This window comes from Lepidochelys olivacea (assembly GCF_965140295.1).
Source record: "Lepidochelys olivacea isolate rLepOli2 genome assembly, chromosome: 17".
Lineage (NCBI taxonomy): Eukaryota > Metazoa > Chordata > Testudines > Cheloniidae > Lepidochelys > Lepidochelys olivacea.
In genome coordinates, this window is record NC_140427.1 from 5526894 (window position 1) to 5550167 (window position 23274).

The 23274-nt window shown below is 42.2% G+C and overlaps 1 protein-coding gene across 2 annotated transcripts; it reads right to left on the reverse strand.

Moving 5' to 3' along the window:
• Nucleotides 1-9296: 9296 nt before the first annotated feature.
• On the reverse strand, nucleotides 9297-23256 carry RNFT1 (ring finger protein, transmembrane 1). 2 transcript variants are annotated; one of them, XM_084651326.1, is made up of 10 exons: nucleotides 23110-23256; nucleotides 21245-21291; nucleotides 19980-20410; nucleotides 19557-19633; nucleotides 18539-18639; nucleotides 17741-17894; nucleotides 16419-16577; nucleotides 14369-14434; nucleotides 13332-13433; nucleotides 9298-10282 (listed from the first exon to the last, which is right to left on the reverse strand). In XM_084651326.1, exons 2-10 carry the CDS (start codon nucleotides 21289-21291, stop codon nucleotides 10148-10150), a joined length of 1272 nt encoding a protein of 423 aa, XP_084507452.1. In that variant the 5' UTR covers nucleotides 23110-23256; the 3' UTR covers nucleotides 9298-10147. The 2 variants fall into 2 exon arrangements, with proteins under 2 accessions (XP_084507453.1, XP_084507452.1); XM_084651327.1 differs by lacking the exon at nucleotides 21245-21291 and having other exon boundaries at nucleotides 9297-10282; nucleotides 23110-23246.
• Between the last annotated feature and the right edge of the window lie 18 nt (nucleotides 23257-23274).

Below are 23274 nucleotides of genomic sequence, written 5' to 3' on the forward strand. Positions count from 1 at the left end.
GATTAGTTACTAAGTACAGCTAACAGAAGTAAAACATTTGTCAAAGAAGGCAAACAAAAATACAGGGAATTGAGGTACTAAGTACAATTTTACATGCATTTCTCAGTAAAATTACTTTCTGCTGAAAGCTACCTTTTTAAAAAAAAAAAGTGTTCCACTTAATTATCATGTAAGGAATTCCCAAACAAATGTTTGTATGTAGTGGCCCTTCACTCTGATATTGCAGGCATAGCTAACTTGTAACTCAACTGCTGTTCCATCTGTATTACCAAACATCCTTACCTAAAACCCACACTCCAGTCAGAATAACAGTCCAGAAGTGTGCCTAGATATTTCATCTGTGGTGTTGTCATAGAGTCTCTCTTAGCAGCTCCAGCTTTTTATTGCACAGTGTCTGATTTCTCAGGCATTGTGTTGGATTGTAGAGTTTGTCAGGACACTGTTTCAAATAAATATTGATGCTGGAACTTTAGGAGACATAGTCAGCTACTCTACCCCAATGACCAAAACATGACTCTCAGACTACAGGAGAAACATTACAGTCCTTAATTAACTTCATATTTTTCTGTGGACTGGGGGGGGAGCGTGTGTGCCATGAATTCAGTTCAAAATGAATTTGTCACTTAGCATCAGTTCTTTGAGAAAGATAAATAACCCTAGAGTAAGTTGCATGTTCCCATCCAATGTTCTAGAAAAAGTACAGTAATTATTTTTAGCTGGCCATTGCAACTCAAACAAGTAATTAATTTGCCCTTCAGTTGCTTCACGATGTATGCCTTATCCACATGTATTTCACTTAATCGTAAAATAAAGCTTTGCTGCTGGGCTCTTGCTTGTTGATAGATTGACTCTCCACTATAGTTAGCCCAAATTAAACATCTTTTACATGATTGCATACCGCTCTTTTCAAGATATGACTTTCAGTAGAAAGAAAACTGGACCACTTTTAAAATAATTAATCCATCCCAATCGTAACGGGGGGAAATGAAATTATTATATGTTACAGTCAGCATACAACACTGAAAACTCATCTCATTGCTTCAGGGTGTGTCTTTACAGCAGTTAGGTCAAGGTTTGCCCCTATTCTCATCCCCAGCCTGATTCCCTGGTGATGGACGCCGCTAACCAGCAGGAGAGACAAGGATTTCAAGGCCCTTTGCCCAAGAATAGGGATGCCAAAAAATTAGACCTTTTCAGGTGAAAGGTTTACTCCACAGGGGGACTGCAACTCTGTATATCCAATCAACAGGCTATCATCAGCAGATACTCCTATAATACCTGCTTGGCGATGGCCAAATTTGTGGAGTTGCTCCCCTTGGAGTCCTGTGCTGAATTTTCGGCTTTGGTTGAGGAAGGGAGACTGATCTCCAGAGCCTCCCTTCAGGCAGCACTGGATGGGGCAGATATGGCAACCAGGGTCATGGCTACAGGTGTGGCCATGAGAAGGGGCTCATGGCTCCAGGTTTCTGGCCTCCCCTCTGAAGTACAGCAAATGATTCAAGACCTGCTGTTTGAGGGTGAGACTCTTCTGAGGAGGAGGAGAAAAAAAAAAAAAAGACGGACAAAAGGCTGAACAGCCTTAAAGATTCCAGAGCCACTCTTAGGTGCGTGGGCCTCTGTATTCCCTCAATGCAGCAGAGACGTTTCCGCCCACAGCCCCAGCAGCAGTTCGGTCAGCAAAACCGCCAAGACGGATCCAGAAGGAGGAATTGTAACAGCAGGAGGAGGCTGCTTCAATCTTCTGGACAGGGCTCAGGACGACCCAAGCCATCCTCAGGGCCCAAGCCGGCCTTTTGAAGGCACAGTGGAGGACTGTGTACCACAATGGATCCACCCTGCCTTACCTTCTCATCCTGACTATCCTCTTTCTACCAGGCATGGTCCAATATCACCTTGGACCGATGGGCGCTCCGCATGGTAGAGAGGGGGATAATCCATCCAATTCTGTGCCCGCCCTCCCTCCCACACTTCCACCCCCTTTCCCTGTCCCTCTTCAGGGACCCTTCTGACAAGCAGCTTCTTATCCAGGAGGTGCAGTTGCTCCTATCTTTAGGGGCAGTGGAGGAGGTTCCTCAGGAGCACATGGGCGAGGGCTTCTATTCCTGGTATTTCCTAATAGTGAAAGCCAAAGGCAGCCTCAGACACATCCTGGACCTGTGAGAACGAAAAAAGTTTGTAAAGAAACTCAAGGTCCACATGATCTCCGTCATTCCCTCATTGGATCCAGCGGACTGGTATGCCACCCTCTACTTGAAGGACGCGTACTTTCATATTGCGATCGCCCAACCCCACACGAAGCACCTCAAGGTTGTGGTGAACAATATCCACTACCAATTTACAGTCCTGTTCAGTCTGTCAGCAGCACCTCCTGTCTTCACCAAGTGCATGGCAGTCGTCGCTGCGTTCTGCGCAGGCACCGGGTACAGGTGTATCCTTACCTCAACAACTGGCTGATCTAGGGCCACTCCACGACCCAAGTGGAAACTCAGGTCAGACTCATTAGAACCACCTTTGACAGCCTGGGTTGTCTTCTAAACTAATCAAAATCCACTCTGTCCCCAGTCCAGAGGATAGAATTTATAGGGGCAATATTGGTCTCGACCCAGGCCAGGGCATACCTACCGCAAGTGAGGTTTCAGGCCCTGACCGATATCATTCGAGGCCTCAGACAGTTTCCCACTACCACAGCCTTCGACCTCTTCAGTCATGGCTTGCGTCAGTGTACCACCCGGCCAGGGACAGCATGGACAGGATATTGACCCTGCCTCACCTAATCCTTGACTCCCTCCTGTGGTGGCTCAACCCTGAGGAGGTATGTTCAGGCATCCTCTTCTCCAGTCCACATCCATCTCTGATGCTAGTGACAGATGCATCAGACTTGGGCTGGGGAGCACATCTGGGAGACTTCAGGACTCAAGACATCTGGTCTCAGGCAGATCTAGCTCTCCACATTAACATCATAGAGCTGAGAGCGGTGCACCTGGCATGCTAGACCTTCCGAGCACACTTAACGGGACAATGTGTTAGTCACAACTGACAACACCCAGCAGTGTTCTATATCAAGAAACGGGGATGCACACTCCCCTCCCCTGTGCCAGGAAGCCCTCATGCTGTGAGACTTCTGTGTAGAACATTCAATACATGTGCATGCGTTGTACCTCCCTGGGGTACAGAATGAGCTGGCGGACCACCGCAGCAGGTCATTTCACTGCCATGAGTGGTCCCTTCGCCCGGATGTTGTGATTTCGATCTTCCAGATGTGGGGCTCTCTCCAGATAGACCTATTCGCCACGCAATGCAACCGGAAGTGTCAGCAATTCTGCTCCTTCCAAAATCACAACCCAGGCTTCAGTGTGGACGCGTTCCTTCTCCAATGGGGAGGTTCTCTCCTATACGCCTTTCCGCCCATACCGCTGGTTCACAAGGCGCTTCTTGAGATCCGGAGGGAATGAGCTCAGGTTATATTGATAGCTCCAGCATGGCTCCAACATCACTGGTACACATCTCTCCTAGACACATCTGTAGAAGCCCTGATCACCCTGCCACTCTGCCTGGACCTTCTGTCACAAGATCACTGCCATCTTCAACATCCGAACCTTAAGTTGCTTCACCTCACAGTGTGGAAGCTCCATAGTTGAACCCGATGGAGCTTTTCTGTTCAGGTCAGGTTAGACAAGTCCTCCTTGGCAGCAGATAACCTTCTACGAAAGCCACATACCTTGCCAAGTGGAAGAGATTTTCAGTCTGGTCAGCTCAGCACCATTCACCCACGATGCTAACTCATTGCCACTTATTCAGGACTACCTCCTACATCTGAAGCAGCAGGAGCTTTTGTTATTGTCTAAGGGTGTACTTAGCTGCCATCTTGGCCTTCCACCCAGGCAAGGAGGGCTGCTCTGTGTTTGTTAACCCGATGGTAAGCCAGTTCTTAAAAGGGCTCGACAGGCTATACCCTAATGTCCATCAGCTTGTCCCTGCCTGGGACCTCAGCCTGGTCCTCTCTAGGTTCATGGGACCCCCATTTGAACCGTTAGTGACTTGCTCCCTGCTCTACCTCTCTTACAAGGTGGCGTTCCTGGTAGCAATAACCTCAGCCAGCAGGGTGTTTGAGCTCAGGGCTCTAACATCGGAGCCCCGTTATATCATGTTCTATAAGGAAAAGGTTCAGCTCAGGCCCCATCCTGCTTTCCTCACGAAGGTCGTGTCGCAGTTCCACATCAACTAGGACATCTTTCTCCCCATATTCTACCCTAAACTGCATTCTAGCAGCAGGGAGCAGAGACTCCACCCACTAGATGTTTGCAGGGCACTAGCTTTCTACATCCAAAGAACAAAGCCGTTGAGAAAATCAGTCCAGCTGTTCGTGGGGGTGGCAGACAGAATGAAGGGCCTACCTGTAGTCCTCACAACACATCTCATCATGGATCATGTCTTGCATACGTGAGTGCTACAGCCTGGTGGGGGTTCCTGCATGCCTGATCACTGCACACTCCACCAGGGTGCAGGCCTCGTCAACAGCACTCCTGGCTCAGATCCCTACTCAGGAAATCTACAGGGCGGCGACGTGGTCCTCCATTCATGGTTTTACCACGCGTTATGCGATTACGCAACAGGCCAGAGACAATTCGGCCTTCAGATGAACAGTGCTCCAATCAGTGGACGACTCCACCCCCACCTCCTGAACTTGGGCTTGTGAGTCTCCTGATTGGAATTGACGTGAACAAGCCCTCGAAGAAGAAAAAACGATTACTCACCTTCTCAAAACTAGAAAAGGAGTACTTGTGGCACCTTAGAGACTAACAAATTTATTTGAGCATAAGCTTTCGTGAGCTACAGCTCACTTCATCGGATGCATTCAGTGGAAAATACAGAGGGGAGATTCTTTTTGCGAATAGACTAACATGGCTGCTACTCTGAAATCTGTCATTATGCAAGGCACTGAATTTAGCCGTATGGAGTGGAAATCTATCAACTTCATGAAAAAACGCATACAAATACAGACAGACATCATCTTCCTTTCCAAATGCAAACAGATGGACATCATACCAAAAGGACTGAAGGTAAAAAAATCCATTACAATCTACATACCACACAGACAATGCTGACAGCTTGTGCCACACGCTCTCAAAGAAACTGTGGAACACCTGATTAACATCCTCTACAGTAAACAGGGAAAGATTAAGAATGAGCTCTCAAAACTGGATACTCTCATAAAAAAAACCAACCTTCCACACAAACTTCCTTGTGGCTGGACTTTACAAAAACTAGACAAGGCATTTACAACACACACTTTACTTCTCTACAAAAGAAAAAGAACACTAAACTCGCTAAACTACTACATGCCACAAGGGGCCACAACGGTGGTTCCGTTAACCCACCCAGCAATATTGTTAATCTATCCAACTATACTCTTAGCCCAGAAGAAGAATCTGTCCTATCTTGGGGCCTCTCCTTCTGCCTCTCCAACCGCACAAACATGATACAGTTCTGTGGTGACCGAGAATCCTATTTTCAACGTCCGACTCAGGGAATATTTCCAACACACCTCTGAACAATCTACTAACCCACAGAGATCTTCCTACCAAGACTACAAAAAGAAGGATTCTGGGTGGACTCCTCCTGAAGGTCGAAACAACAGACTGGACTTCTACATAGAGTGCTTCCGCCGACGTGCATGGGCTGAAATTGTGGAAAAGCAGCATCGCTTGCCCCATAACCACAGTCGTGCAGAACACAATGCCATCCACAGCCTCAGAAACAACTCTGACAACATAATCAAAAAGGCTGACAAAGGAGGTGCTGTCATCATCATGAATAGATCGGAATGTGAACAAGAGGCTGCTAGGCAGCTCTCCAACACCACTTTCTACAAGCCATTACCCTCTGATCCCACTGAGGGTTACCAAAAGAAACTACACCATTTGCTCAAGAAACTCCCTGAAAAAGCACAAGAACAAATCCGCACAGACACATCCCTGGAACCCCGACCTGGGGTATTCTATCTGCTACCCAAGATCCATAAACCTGGAAATCCTGAACGCCTCATCATCTCAGGCATTGGCACCCTGACAGCAGGACTGTCTGGCTATGTAGACTCCCTCCTCAGGCCCTACGCTACCAGCACTCCCAACTATCTTCGAGACACCACTGACTTCCTGAGGAAATTACAATCCATCGGTGATCTTCCTGAAAACACCATCCTGGCCACTATGGATGTAGAAGCCCTCTACACCAACATTCCACACAAAGGTGGACGACAAGCCGTCAGGAACAGTATCCCCGATAATGTCACGGCAAATCTGGTGGCTGAACTTGGTGACTTTGTCCTCACCCGTAACTATTTCACATTTGGGGACAATGTATACCTTCAAATCAGTGGCACTGCTATGGGTACCCGCATGGCCCCACAGTATGCCAACATTTTTATGGCCAACTTAGAACAATGCTTCCTTAGCTATCGTCCCCTAATGCCCCTACTCTACTTGCGCTACATTAATCATAGAATCATAGAATATCAGGGTTGGAAGGGACCTCAGGAGGTCATCTAGTCCAACCCCCTGCTCAAAGCAGGACCAATCCCCAATTTTTGCCCCAGATCCCTAAATGGCCCCCTCAAGGATTGAACTCACAACCCTGGGTTTAGCAGGCCAATGCTCAAACCACTGAGCTTTCCCTCCCCCCCCCCGCATATTGATGACATCTTCATCATCTTGACCCATGGAAAAGAAGCCCTTGAGGAATTCCACCATGATTTCAACAATTTCCATCCCACCATCAACCTCAGCCTGGACCAGTTCACACAAGAGAGCCACTTCCTGGACACTATGATGCTAATAAGCGATGGTCACATAAATACCACCCTATACTGGAAACCTACTGACCGCTATTCCTATCTACATGCCTCCAGCTTTCACCCTGACCACACCACACGATCCATTGTCTACAGCCAAGCTCTACGATACAACTGCATTTGCTCCAACCCCTCACACAAACACCTACAAGAGCTCTATCAAGCATTCTTACAACTAAAATACCCACCTGCTGAAGTGAAGAAACAGATTGACAGAGCCAGAAGAGTACCCAGAAGTCACCTACTACAGGACAGGCCCAACAAAGAAAATAACAGAACGCCACTAGCCATCACCTTCAGCCCCCAACTAAAACCTCTCCAATGCATCATCAAGGATCTACAACCAATCCTGAAGGACGACGCATCACTCTCACAGATCTTGGGAGACAGGCCAGTCCTTGCTTACAGACAGCCCCCCAACCTGAAGCAAATACTCACCAGCAACCACACACCACACAACAGAACCACTAACCCAGGAACCTATCCTTGCAACAAAGCCCGTTGCCAACTGTATCCACATATCTATTGAGGGGACACCATCAGAGGGCCTAATCACATCAGCCACACTATCAAAGGCTCGTTCACCTGAACATCTACCAATGTGATATATGCCATCGTGTGCCAGCAATGCCCCTCTGCCATGTACATTGGTCAAACTGGACAGTCTCTACGTAAAAGAATAAATGGACACAAATCAGACGTCAAGAATTATAACATTCAAAAACCAGTTGGAGAACACTTCAATCTCTTTGGTCACTCGATTACAGACCTAAAAGTTGCAATTCTTCAACAAGAAAACTTCAAAAACAGACTCCAACAAGAGACTGCTGAATTGGAATTAATTTGCAAACTGGATACAATTAACTTAGGCTTGACTAGAGACTGGGAGTGGATGGGTCATTACACGAAGTAAAACCATTTCCTCATGTTTATTCCCGCCCTCCACCCCCCACTGTTCCTCAGACATTCTTGTCAACTGCTGGAAATGGCCCACCTTGATTATCACTACAAAAGGTTTTTTTTCCCACTCTCCTGCTGGTAATAGTTCACCGTAAGTGATCACTCTCTTGTTACAATGTGTATGGTAACACCCATTGTTTCATGTTCTCTATGTATATAAATCTCCCCACTGTATTTTCCACTGAATGCATCCGATGGAGTGAGCTGTAGCTCATGAAAGCTTATGCTCAAATAAATTGGTTAGTCTCTAAGGTGCCACTAGTACTCCTTTTCTTTTTGTGAATACAGACTAACACGGCTGCTACTCTGAAACTTCTCATAACTGTTCTTTGACGTGTTGTTCGTGTCCAAGACCCACCCTCCTACCCCTCTGTCGGAGTAGCTGGCAAGAAGGAACTGAGGGGGTATAGGGTCGGCAGGGCTCTGCATTGGAAGCCATGAAGGTGTCACTCCAGGGGGTGCCCTGGCTGACCCTACGGTTGCTGCTAGGGGGAAAAACCTTCTGGCTACTGTGCACGCGCACACACCTGATTGAAATGGACATGAACAACACATCTCGAAGAACAACAGTTACGAGAAGGTGAGTAACCATATTTTCTATGTGGCGGCTCCTGCTTTGGCTGAGCAAATACTGCAGAATAAGGCGTGAGGAGTTTGCAATGCTCACAACAACAGTGTGCAGCTGAGCGGGGTCCCTGCTTGCCGTGCTGGCATCTGGATGGGTAAGCCAAGCTTAGGAAAAAAAGCACGAAAAAGGCTTGGTTTCTTTGCCGTTGATTTCAGGGAGGGAGGGAAGTGCATTAGGAGAGGCAAATGCCATGTTTCCATAACCACCTGTGCAAATGTTTTGGTCCCATGAGGCATTGCAAGCCTAACCCAACGCTCCCTTTGGCTCCATACACTGTGGGATAGGTACCCAGAGTGCACCGCTGTGAGTGTCGATGCAAGCCCTGCTAGTGAGGCTATACATAGTGGGGACATGCAAAATCAAGTTGCTTAAATCAGAGCCTCAATGTCGATTTAATTAAAATTGACCTAATTTTGTAGTGTAGTCATACCCTAAGATAGGAGCACATTCTCTTGCAAACCAAGAAACCAAGCACTACTCAAAGTGGCAGTTTCTTTAAGTGTTCAATTGAGTAAGTTCCAAAACAGCCAAAAACTAAGTTCAGGCTAAATTCAGCCCTGCAGTAATTCACTGACAAGATAGTTTTTGCCTATTTTGTCTGAATGGAAGAGGTGAGGAGAGACTAGTAAGCAGAGGGAAGAGAATGATTTGGTTGCACAGATAGCGTAGAGATTAATCACCAGTACATTTGACTTTGAAAAAGTTATCTAGTTTTATGGGGCAAATGGTAATCTTCCATGCGTTGCACATATTTAAAAGTTGCTGTTATCAGTGGAACAGTAACAAATCCTGTATGCTTACAGAACATGAACCAGCCAAAAGAATTTAAACTGCATTTATTCTCTATATTCTATGCACACTACAAATCGTATATATAATATAAAATAGATTCTCCCCTTTAAGAAAATTTGGTTACCTGATATTTGACAAAAAATATAGTATTAAGATTTGCTTTGAAAATACAAACTTTATAAAATATTAAGTAAAAAACTTCCAGTGGTGGTTGGGTAATTTATATGGTAAGCATAAGATGGAGAACAATTCCTATAGATCTGCAATGGACCTAAGTGGGGAAATTCTTATATGATATTCCTCAAAACGTAATGAAAAACAGTTAATGACATAGGTCTAACATGGAAAAAAAGAGGGCTCATTTCTCTGAACTATCAGGTTCAGCATTAAAAGGCCTACTCTTTGAGTGTGATGAGTAGCTCTGCAACTCCCACTCAAATCCATAGGAGTTGTTGGTGCTTGGCATCCCAAGATCATAGCCCACATCTCTAGCTGCTGTGTTTGGTAAAGTCATACAAGAATAAATGCAATTTGGAACACTGCAAACTATTGTAGATGTTCATGTAAAACAATGAGTGAAGTAGTTGCTCTAAGTAACAGTGCAGCATTTTCAAATATTTGACCATTTCTCTGAAATATTATGAAATATCAATATAGTGTTAGATTTTGAACATTAATTCTAAAATTTAAGATTTTTTTAATCTATGAAAAGGCAGTTTTCAATTTATGCTATGTTTTAATAAACTCAAATTTTAGAACATTTGATAGAAGTACTTGAGGATCTTAGATAGTCCTTTGCTAATCTTAAACACACACTCTTTACCAACCACAGTAGTATCCACATTAAACTGCAAAACATTTATTCAAATGAATGTACGCTGTAAAAAAAAAAAAAAAAAGTAAAAGTATGACATGTTTTAATAAATCTGTAGATGCATAGAAGTGGCTCCATCCTTCCATTTGTTAACGTGGTCTGAAATAACAGTTCTGCAGAGTGGACATGTTTTCTCTCTATTGAACCATAAAGAGATGCATTCTTCACAAAATATGTGCTGTAATGAAAAGAATGACAAGTACTTGATGTTTTTTTAACTGCAAGAGCACAAAAGATCTAATATTTATTACAACCTGTTTTTCAAATCAATTTAGAATATTAAAAATCTAGTTACTCTTCTAATTAATGGGTCTGCTAAACTATTCTACTTACATAATTGCATATAAAACCAAGCTAAAAAAATTAAAATTGCAAACTCAAGCATTCAGATCTTAGGAAATGCCAGAAGTAAGGTTACCTGTGCAACGCTGATCAGCCCCTTTATGCGTAAGTATTATGATAGTATTTAATTACTTGATCACATACTATTTTTTGCAGAGCACCCTTGCCTCATTCAGTGCACGGAACAGATGGTGTGCACTTCATAAGCAGCCATTCAGTATTTTGTTTTCTTGTTTGATGTGTGGCCCTATGCCTTATTTCCTGCACACTATTTGAACCGGGCTCTGAAAACAGAATTATTAACGTTCTCATGGGCTTTTCTACATCACAGAGGGATTAAAGTATGAGGTATCCACTAATCTAGGGTGCCCAATTTGAGACACGCAGGACCTGATCTTTAAGAGTCCTTCGCATGATACAGCACTTTGTATATTCAAAGCAAAGCTCTGTGGTACAGAATTTAACTGTTTTACCCATGAGCCCATTGTTTTTATTCCTGCAATCCCCTGCCTCAGTCGCTACACATCTTCTAACTTCTGCAACAAGTGACGCAGAATCTACAGACAAGTTTTGTTTTGTTTTTTTAAATACACCCTAATTCATCCCCAGAGCAGGTGCATCCTGTGCGCCGAATGAGGCAGAGATCCTGTGGAAAAAAATAGTATGTGATTGCATAATTAAACAGTACCACAATGCTTACACACAGTGGGCGGGGGGGGGGGCCACATCACGGTTGCACAGATGGCATTTCTGAGCAGTGAACCTTTGACTTTGCAACATTAATAGTGTGCTTTAATGTAGTATTTTTCTGGTGTGTTACTTAAAGCAATCTGAAAAAAAAACCAAAATTTCCTCATGTAGCATCATAATGACACCTCCATGGTTCATCAGCAGTTCTAAAACCTTTAGGGTCCACCTCACAGACCTCTGCAAATTAGAGTTAAAGGAGTAAATGATAGCAATACTAGCTTGTCTTCCTCGAGATGAACCAGCACTGGAGGCAATCAAACACACCCTGACACAAGAGGAATGGTGACTCCTGGGTTCCATTCCTGGCTTTGGAGGAGTGCCTAGTGGGCACAAACTTCTGCCCATTCTCCCACCAAGTGTGGCCCCTTCTGACCTATCTGCTCCTCTTGGTCCCAGTGCCTGTCTACTCCTCAATACTGGCTCCTCACCCAGTTCTGGTCTGGCTACCTAGCCCTAGACTCCTTTTCTCAGGCTTTTCACCCTAGGCCCACTCTCCTTGTCCAGCCATTCCCAGCTCCTCCTTACCCTAGTTCCTAATCTAATCTGTGTCTCCCTGCATACACATTGCTCATCTGCACTACCTTCCAGTCCCAATCTTAGTGTCCCTCCACTCTTTGGCTCAAACTGTCCCAGTTCTGACTCCCACACTCTGGATCCTCAGATTTGTCTCCTACTCTCCTCCTTTTCCTGGCCCCATTGGTTCAGTTCCAGTCTCCCCCTACCCCAGCTCCCAGTCCCAGTTTTGCTCTCCCCCTGCCAACCTCCAGTCCCAATCTATCCTCCCACTCTAACTCCATTCTCCTCTATTCCCCACCCCTATGCTCCTTGTGCCAATCTATGCCTCTTGCAGGTCAAGCTCTTATCCCACCCCCCTGCTTTCAAATTAGGTGGTTTCATCCTTCCTCTTGCCTGGACCCAGAAGGGGGGTCACTGAGAGTACAGGAAAGACAGGCTCCCTGCACTCAGTTCAGGTGCCCAGACCCAGACACAGCCCTGGCTGCAGCAGCCCCGAGTTGCAATTGCAGGAAAAAGTCCTGAGCCCTGGGCAGATTTTCATAGGGAGAGCAACAGGTACATACATCCCTGTCACAAAGGCAACCCCCTGATAAATTTAGAGTTTCTGCTCCAAAGCACAAGGGAGCTAGACAGCCGCTAAAAGAAAAGTTCACCAGAATTTTTTTTAGCAAATGTATTTTTCCCTAGCCTCATTCTCAGAAGGGGCTAGACTGTTTTGGCTGAAATTTTCAAAAACAAACGAACAAACAAAAATCAGCCTGAAGCAGACACCTAACATGGAAAATTTCATCCCAAATGGTTAAAGTTTTGCAAGTTAAAAGCAACTGAAAACAGGGTCGTATAATGGGAAATGTTGGGCAATCTTAACAATAGACTGTGATACCAACCCTACCTCTAGCAACAGCAATTACTTTTAAATAAATAAATAAAAACTTTGCCAAGCGTCAGCAGTATGAAGACTTGCAAGGATTCTAGAAGTAAATGGACAGGAGTGAAGTACTGCATAGACAGTGCAATCAAGTGAAAACAAGTTGATATGCTTTTTCTACCCCAAGTGTATAGCGTCTTCAAATCTCCTCAGAAACATAGGAATTGCCATATTAAATCAGACTCATGGTCCAGCTAGTCCAGTATGTTGTTTCTGACTACAGTCAGCACTATATGCTTTAGGGAAAGGTGGAAAAAAAACCCTCCTAATCCATAGTAGTTAGGTATTTCTTTAGTCTTTGAGACATGAAATTTAAACTCTTCCAAAATTTGTTCACATCAACACTGTATATTCTTTTATCCATATAAGTGTCCAATCCCTTGTTAAATACTTGCTAGTATTAAACTGTTCCCATACAATATAGTACTGAAAGCTGCTGTCTTTAGCACATAATATAAAATTTCAAACATTTAAAAAAAAGTTGCAGGCAAATATACACAAGCTAGCGAGACTTACAATACTCTTCCATCAAAAGGGAGTTTCCCATTCACAAGCATCTACAAGTTTTTTCCATAAACCTGTTGCTACTTTCCAACTGACACTGTCAACATCAGTTTGATTCACAAAGTTTCAGAACAGAAGCCTCCTCCCCACATTGTGATTCTCGAATTCAAAATCTCTTTAGAATTACCTGGCAGATTAGAAGAATAGGCTTTTGAAATTCAGCTTGGCATATTGAACAAATATCATCTGCTTCAGAACACTGTCTCTTGCTAGCTGTCACCCCATAGTGCTGTTAAAAAAAAGAGATTTTTGCAGCAGATGTTAAGATCCAGAAAAGGATAAGGAAGACTGAAAGGATGTGGTTAGAGAGGAAACTAGAAAATCCCTGGGGCAACAGGATGTTAGGTGTTTCAATCCTTAGGATGCTATATTGACACATACATGCTCCAGGGGAAGGTGGTATTTGGGTATAATCTATTGAGGATGCTATGTGGGGACTTTGAAAGTAATTTGCTACAGTGGTGGCCTTCCTGCAGCAAAGTTCTGTTATGAGCTGATACACATTGACCAGAATGAAAACACATCACTTACTGTTAAGAGAGTATTGCTTACACAGACTGTGTAAGGTATTTTAGCATTAATCTAATTAAATGTCAAAAATCCTCCTATATATTCTGGTACATGCACAGCAGGCTCTAGATTAAATTACAGTACATTTTACCAACCACCCACTATTCTAGAAAAAGAATAATTTTTTATTCTGAATGGAATATCTAGTTACTCTTCAGTTATTTTGCCAAGATCTGGGTCTTACTCTTGTATATTTCAGTTAGTTGCTAATGGGTAAAGGTTTGCTACTTTGCTCTTGCAGATGTGAGTCAAACAAATATTTTGCCTAGTTTTAAAATATATTCTTTACATCATACTTTATTTACATGGTATTCAAATAGTTTACCTCAAGATGCTGCTTACAATAAAAAAACTGATCACTTTTAAAGTGACTTCAGGTGGGCCCATTATTGTGAAGCTGAGAAATTAAATTTTACAGTGCAAGTAACTGTAAGAAGGGAACAAACAGTGCGATTACTTTGAAAGTTGAACTCCATGTAACTAAAAGAACATAATGTGATCAGCTAGTACACAGGAAAAAGCTATCTTCAAGAAGAATTATTTTTGTGGAAGCCACATTTGTCACTTTGTTGTTACAGAGAATCCAATACTCACTGGTCGTGTACAAAATATACGCAAAACCTTTCTAAAGTTTCTCAGATGTCCAAAAAGGCTCAAAAGCTGAAATTGAGAAAAGAAAAACAAAATTATGCTTAATATTTATTTCCAAGAGCTAGATTTTCAAACTTTGTGCAGGTTTTGAAGTGAAGAGCCTCAGTGCTAAAATTCCATGCAACACTTTGCACATTTGGCCTTCAATGTTTTGCTTTTAGTCTGGTAATGAAACAATTATAGGTGGGACTGGTAGCTCTACTTATTACTGAGTTGCCCAACACTTCCCCTTTTTAAAGCCATGCTTTCGGTTGCTTATAAACTTTGCCAAATTTTAACTGTTAAGTCTGAAATTTTCCATGCTGGGTGTCTGCCTCTCGTGCAAAATTTCAACCAAAAATGGTTCAGCTGTTCCAAAAATGAGACTAGGGTAAAATATATTGTTTTGCCCATGTTACAAAAATTCTGGTAACCTTTTCTTTGAGATTCTCTCGCACCCCCATGTTTTGGAGGAGGAACTTGCAATTTGGCCGCGAAATGTCTTTGTGTCAGGGATGTGCCTTCTGCCATCCCCATGAAAATTTATTCATATTTGGCCAAATTATATGCCTTTAAAAATTATAGTTCATGTATGCTTCAGAGAAGTTCAGAGACTTCTTAGATTTCAGCAGCTAATATCTCCAGAGAGTCTGTCCTCACTGGAAAAAAATAGTAAGAGACCATGTAATTAAAGACTGTACCACAGTGAATATACAAAAGGGGGCCAAATTAAGGTGGCACAGGCAACTTTATATCTAGCATTGCCTACCTTGTAAGTACTTGATTTTGCAATCTTAATAATGTTCTTTTAACATAATGATCTTTTAATTTTGCATGTGTATAGTAAACAATAGAATACAGCTGCTGTGTTATATATAAACTGTACCAAACCAAGATAGTTTTGGATATGCCTAGTATAAGCACAGAGTGGGATAGTGTCAAAGGGACTAAAGGGAGTTGGGTTCCCGACTACACTGAAAGTCAATGGGAGTTGATACCCAACTTCCCTTTGTGACGGGGGAGGTTTTAAGCCATGTTAAGGAAAAACAGATTAAGCTGACAAGTTAAAATAGTGGAATGGAAACCTAAAGCAACAATTTTACATAATGCAAGATTTTCCAAAAGGAAATGGTTTTGTTGACTGGAATTCTGCCCATGTCCCATGGCAATTTGTTTACATACTGCCTGCAAGAAGTCTACAAGTAACAGTTAAGACTATTATTTGGTGCATTACTCCACATTCTGTCCACAAGTTCTTAATATTTTTTTCCACCCTAGTTCAAGTTTGGTCTTACTTTGGAAGCCATTTATGAGTTTGACAAAAGCTACCTCAATTTGATGTAAAATTTCTCTTTAGAAATTTATATTGACGGTACCAAGGCACATGGGCACTCTACAGCAAAATTACAACAAACAAACAGAATAACAGAAGTCTCTAATTAACAAAAACCAAGAACAAAAAACCCCACACCAACCTGATTCCCTGTTATTACAAAGGCCACTCAAAAGCACAATAGTGCCATGAAGTTTGCCAAACTCAGGCTCCGGCAGACCTCCCAGACACAGCAGGTACCAGAGGCTCAGGCCCTCCACCCTCAGAATGCCCTCGTGCTTGCTGTGTGAAAGTGAAATTCAGAACTTGAACTCTCCAACAGTGAGAGCAACCCAGTGGATCTTAGCTTGAAGGACACAAAACATATTAGCCATCCTGGCATTAACAACTAGTTCAGACAGAATTCCTACTTTCACACTCAGGTGTGGCAAGCAATTTTTGGACTGTGTAAAACATCATTAGTTTTCTAATCATCCTTCAAAGAGAGGATGAATAGATCTAGTGCCTGACCTAGCAAAACTTTATATTGATTTTGGAAGGCTGTATTAAACCAGCAAGTCAGCTCAAACTCTGGGGAATATTTCAGAATACATTCATTTGTATGTCTCCATCTCTTCTATGGTAATTACTGCAGTATCATTTTATACATTAAAATACAGAGGAAGGAGAACATTTACATACTTTTAGGATGAAGTAGATCAGACCTAGCAATACTCCAAGACTCCACCCCAGTACATTGTCCAGCTCCCTATAGCCAATAAGATAACGAAACCAAATTGGTACGGGGACGAATGTACGGTAATACTGGCAGAATTCTTCTAACAGCATATACCAGTAGCCCTATGAACAACAAGAGGAATATTTAAAAATACATTTAAAATACAGATAATTTAAAGTTAATGCATCTTTTCTATATATTTACTCTCTTTTTAATATTTATCCCTCATTATATCTTAACTAGTGACTCGACAGATCTGAAATATTGTTTGGAAACGTGAGTCATTAAAATCCCATATATGTAAGAGTTACAAAACTGCATGGTATTACATTAAACTCCTAAAAAATGGGGCCAAGATCATGATTTTTAAAAAGGAGTTAAAAAGAAGTTTTATCATGGGTAAATTCACTAACACTTCAGCAATTAGAGTCAGGTGTCAAGACAAACAAAACAAAACTGATGATCTTTGGCAAGTCCTGAGTTGACATTTGTCAGCTATCATAAAGCAGCTGCACAATTGGCAGGCTCTGCTCAAGAGAAGACCAGAAAAACCAAGGTACAAAAGATCAGAATAGGGGTGCCTTTGCAGAGTGCCTACCTACTTACCACTGTTATCAGTCTTGCTTTCATAAGCATTAAAAAAGGGGAAAAGTTACAAGAAAAATGCAAACAGAAAAATTAATTTTAGATCAATTTTCTGTTAAAAATTGTCTGCATGTATAACGCTGAGAAAAACGGGGGTTAAGAAAAGGCCTTTTCTTTTACAACCACATGTAAATCAAAACTCCATTTACCTCCCCCACAAGTTACTTTGTGTTCTTTAAAAGCTCTATGCCCTCCCTTTTAAAACAGTTTTGCAATCGGTTTATAAGCACCTAGAGGACAATACAATAAGGAATAACCATCATGGATTTGTCAAGAACAAATCATTCCAAACCAACCTAATTTCTTTCTTTAAAAGAGTTACTGGGCCTGGTGGATGGGGAAAGCAGTAGCAGTAACATATCTTGATTTTAGTAAGGCTTTTGACACAATCTCACATGACATTCTCATAACCAAACTAGGGAAATGTGGTCTAGATTAAATTACTATAAAATGGGTGCACAACTGTCTGAAAGACCATACTCAAAAAATAGTTGAGAATGGTTTTCTCCTTCCCCTGCATCGACAGATAATGTGCAGAACTTTAATTAAGAAAAATGTTCCTCTAGGTGGAATTCATGACTGGCTGATTGTACTGTAAAAGGATGTTCATGCTAAAGCTAAGTATAGATTATTTTCTTACCTTGGATTTAAAAGACATCATAAAAGAAGGCACCAAGAGAATAAAGCATTTGAAGCCCATGAAGAGGAATTTCAGAATAAAGTCTGTGATTCCCACGATCCAAAGTACCTCCCAGAAGTTCATAAAATCCACAGTAGGTTTTAAAAAGATTAAGCTACAAAAAGAAATATCTAAAATTACAAGGGTACGCGCTCCAGAGGTACACACCGTGAATGGATATTAGCGTACGGTTTCATTTAAAAGGGTATTTTTTTTTTAAAAAAAGCATGTTTAGATAGTGTAATGTTTTCCTCTAGAAGGAGTGGGAAAGAGAGAGCTTTCGTCATCCATGAAGAGCTCCCCATTTCGAATCCACTTTACATCTGCATTGTAACCGTCATCTTTGCCATACAAGTACTTGCTCCCTTTCCCATTCTGCCAATGTTGCCCCTTAATCAGTTAGCAGGGTTGTTGTAAACTAGTGACAGAAGAAACTTACACACATGCCCTGCTAGAGACTTATGGCACTGTATCCCCAGTACTCCCACACCAAGGTGTGACGGGGCTGAGAATCAAACCCAAGTTGTGCCAGTGAACCCCAGACATAGGGCCTAATCTTGCAAACCCTTCTTCACATGAGTGTTCTGTAGTAAGGCTTTGCAGGACTGGGCCCATCATTTATTTATTTATCTGCGTTAAGTGAAGCCAACTTCTTGATTCTCTTAAAAAAAAAAAATGCCAGGAGCAAAGATGAGATTTTCACAAGAAATGACAGTTCATTTAAAGTGACTAATATAACATAGATGTTCTGCTAATTACCTGTAATAAAGTGACTGAGAGTGAAAGGTATAATACAAGAGGAGAGATGACCCGGTTAGGAATATCAGTACCCAAGCACATTGCAACTTGGAGCACCTTTCCTGTAAGATACACATTAAAAATGTAATAGTTTTCTGTTACTTTGATTTTTTTTTAAGTCTCAAGTTAATTTCTTTCACACTCAATAAAACTAGGACGGCAGTATTTGAACACAGTCACTAGTACAAGATGCTGCTATGTTACTTTACACCATGAAGAAGTAGTTCAAGGGCAGATCATTGTGCTCACACAGATCTCCATGCACTTTAATGGGATGAAAAGAAAAGGACTTGTGGCACCTTAGAGACTAACAAATTTATTTAAGCATCAGCTTTCGTGATCTACTTTCCACTGAATGCATCTGATGAAGTGAGCTGTAGCTCACGAAAGCTTATGCTCAAATAAATTGGTTAGTCTCTAAGGTGCCACAAGTCCTCCTTTTCTTTTTGTGGATACAGACTAACACGGCTGCTACTCTGAAACCTTTAATGGGGTGAACGCCCAAGCAGAAGTGTTACTGCTTAGGCGTTCATTTCATTTTGTTACTTAGAAAACGATATATATATCTCCTCAATTGCTTTTCTAAGTAAAATTCTCAATAACTCCTGTGCCCTCATAACAGATACTCTGCATATGAAACAGTAGTTTTAACCATTCTTAAAATACAGTTAAGCATTTCTGTCTTATTACGACAGAAGCATTGTCAGGCATTTTGATATGCAAAGTCAGAAAAAGAGATTGTACCAATATTTTATTTTAAATTTGCAAATCTGACAAATGCTAAGTCAGGTTTAGAAGTGTGTAAATTTTATTGATAGCTAAAACATTTACATCTCAAAAATCCTATGATATTTATCTGTATTTTTTACTAAATTAATATAAGATCATTTCACATTTCTCTCAAAAACTGATGCATGAAAGTCTTGGGTAATAGTTAACGTAAAAACACTTAAACTTCATTGCAACGGGCAATACTTACTCTTAGAAAAACCTGATTTACAATGCTTTTGTTTGCATACATAAAAGTTGTTAGCAGCCCAATTCCAAGAGAAATGCCTATTAGGAAAAATGGGTCAGTTATATGGAGGAAAATAAGAAACTGGATTAAAATAAAATAAGAGCAAAATAAGTGCACTTCTCACAAGTACTTGCGATAACAGAATACAATTTTAACAGTTCAGGCAATCAAGCTAAAATAATTAAGCTACATTGTATACGCTAACAAAAGAAAAACAGATTAAGTGATTGAAATCTCTTATAGGAAATTTCTCCTTCCAGTGAAGAAATGAAATTAAAATAAAGCTAAAAGTAAATCAAATTATACTTTAGGCATGCTCATAAGCAGGATTGAAGGCAGGAAAAAAGGGCTAGTTCCCCCATACCATACTCTGTTATACTCTACCGATTATATGTTGCATGGTCAGTTTGATACACAGAATCAAGATGTATGGAAGACTTTTGTGCAGCCACTGGAGGAGATATCGGAGTTCAGAGATGGAGCTGCCACTGTGTTCCTCTGAATCTAAGGTGGAATCTTCAGACCCCCTCGCTTCATTGTGGGAGTGGCCATGTGAACGGCCCTGGGAACCTGATCGTATGTGCCTGAAACTGGGGTTTTCCCCAGATTCTCCCAAGGCAGAACTTAGCTGGATGTGAACATCTCCAGTACGGTGGCAAGAGCCTTCTCCTGGCAGCCCTGCTGTATGGGCACTCTGAGAAGACGAGGGAACATCATCACTTCCTGGGGCATTGTGGAGATGAGTGTAATTTGATTGCATGGCGTTGAATTGATCTTTCTCTGGTCCAGATTCTTTTGTCTCACTGCTATGTCTCCTAAAGGGTGGGGGAAAAGCCATGTTTAAAGGAGCAGTGTTCCATTCAGTTAGGAAAAGAGAATTGTGTCTCTGAAATACACAGCCTTTTGGCCATCCTGATGATCTAGATACACAGACCACTGGTACAGTGATAGATATACAAATACTGGTTTCTTTAGCTCTGAAGGTTTGTATTTTAGGCTCCCACCCCTTACCTTAATGAGAAGCCTCTGTGTGAATTGCTCACAGCATCCACTGACTTACTCTCTTTCAATGATGTATACTGTAACCTTCAATGGGCTGCCACACATACAGTCTGGAAAAGCCAAAGCTACACTGAAAATTAGAAAGCACCCAGCCGAATAGGAGGAGACAGGCACTAGCTTGTATAGCAGAAGTTTTAACATGATATATATGTTTATAGAAAAAGGTTGGGAACCATTATGAGATTAAGAAGGAAATAATAAAGGTGGGGGATGGGACCTGCACATTTAAGCATCCATAAAATGGCATGTATTTAGACACAGACGAGTCTAATCAAAATCCAGTGAGTACTGAAAACAGAGTGCCATTATGGGATTACCAGAAGAGATTATCCTGTTGGGGAAGTGAGTGGAACCAGGTTAATCCACTTTTTAAAAGACACTGGGAAGAGCCTGGACCATATGGGGGCTTTGCATAGGCAATGTACTCTTGGGAGGGAGAAAAAAGCAGGAAATAAAGAGCAAATGTGTGGGACTGGGTTAGGGTTGATAGAGAATCTAGGTCCAAAGGCAATTGCAGACAGTAAAGAGTGGTCTAATGGTTAGAGCAAGAGATCTGGGTTTTATTCCAAGTACTGTAATTTACTTACTGTGTCCCTTGGCAATTCATTTCATTTCTGTGCCTCAGTCTCCCCATCTGTCAAATGGGTATAATAGTTCTTATATACTTTCCAAGAATGGTATAATGTTTCATTAGATATCCTTTGGAATGTGTTTTGAGATTACTGGATAGCACAGAAGGACAAAGTATTTTTACAATATTTATCTGTAGCAAACACTACAGTTGTGGTTTAGTTGGGATTTTCATTATAAACTTTTTTCAGTTGCTCACCATTTTCTCAAAAATGCTTTTTTTTGTTGGACACATAGGAAAGTTTGAGTAAAATCTATTGACCTGTTTTTCAGTTATGCAAGCATGAAAAACATACAATCTGAATTGCAAGAAAATCTCAATATGCTATTTGTGCACATATCTACATTAGCAAAGACTTAACATTTGAAACAAAACTAGATTCTGCTAATTTGTAAAAAAAAAATGAGTTATTAGCATTTAAGAAAAACTGCATGCACAGTAAAACTTCTCACTAACATTCAGAGCTATTACGGATACATTATCTGTTGTCCTACGTTCATATTGTAGGCCTCAGTCTTGCAAAAACTCATGTACTGTACTTAATGTGTGTGAGCAATCCGATAAGCTGAAGTCAACAGGACCACTTTAGTGTATGAATAAAGTTTCTCATGCACGGGTTTGGAGGATCAGGCCCTTAACATTTATGTTGCAAAAATTGATTAATTAGCACTCTTGATTTGGTGGTTTATGACCTGCTCCTGCAAAAACTACCAGGACAAAGTAGTTCCTATACTGTAAGTAATTCCATTGTTTTAATAGAGCGCTATGCTTAGTAGTATGGCTTTGCAGAATCAGCCCATGGCAGTTTACTTGTTTAGAGAACTTTAAAAATAACTGCATTTATTATTAAATCATACTATAAAACACATAGAATGCACAATATGGCTGAGTTAATGTCACTATGAGAATTCTTTTCACTTCCTAATTTAAGTATTTAATAGGCACCCTAATATTAAATATATATTAACAAACATTTTGTATTTTAATTAATGGATCTCAAATCTACTCTCTGAACACTGACCAAAACATATTTTTTTAAAAATTCTCTTTAATTTTACTTTTTCAGCATGTCAGATCCTCCTACCCAGGCCTGAGTTTATGGGATGCTCCCAGGTGTATCAGAAATGGTGTCCTGCAAACAGAGGTTCTGAAGCCACCCGTCTAGCCTGCAAAACATCTATCTGTCACAGTGTGGAGGGATGAGCCAACACGGCTCCTGGCCTGACATCATCACATCAGAATGTCACCCTGTTGCACTGCTGAGTTCCTCCCAAGGCAAAGACACCTATCCCAGGTAAATATCGTTATGAACAAAAGAGCACCCAGAGGAGTGCCAATCCCCGCTTTCCCTTCCCAGCAGGGACACAGTGGGGGTGACATACACACCCTCCTGTGCCAACTAGGTGAGCGTGGGTGGGCAGCACCAGTGGGTGAGAGGTAAATGCCCCCTTTCATCTCCACCCCGGGGTGGGAGTGGGGCAGACAGTAAGGGGCTAATTCCCCTTCCACCTTCCTCCCCTAACAAGGGGGGCAGGGGGAGAGAGGGCAGACAATGAGGGGCGAATGCCCCCCTTCCATTTGCACAGACGATGGGGGACAAATCCCCCCTCCCCTTCCATCTGAACCCCAGATAAGGCGGCGGGGGTGGGGATAAACTGTGAGAGGTAGCCCTCCTCCCCTTTCCGTTTCCACCCTGGCACGAGACAGCGAGGGCTCAATCCCCGTTTAAACAGCCCGAGGTCAGAGCCGGGGGCAGATCCTCCGCAGCACAGGTAAGGGGCGGAGCCAGAGGGGCAAATCACCCCGGCCCCGCAACCTTACCTCTCATGACGCGGCCGGGGCTCCGTGCCCAGCCCTGCTGTCCGGGCCGCGGCCTCCCAGGGCCTCCATCACTGACGCCTGGGCTAGATTGGGGGCGGGGGCAGAAGCAGCAGCAACTACCGGCTGGGGAAAGAGGAGGAGCTGGGGGGGGGGAGGAGGAGGAAG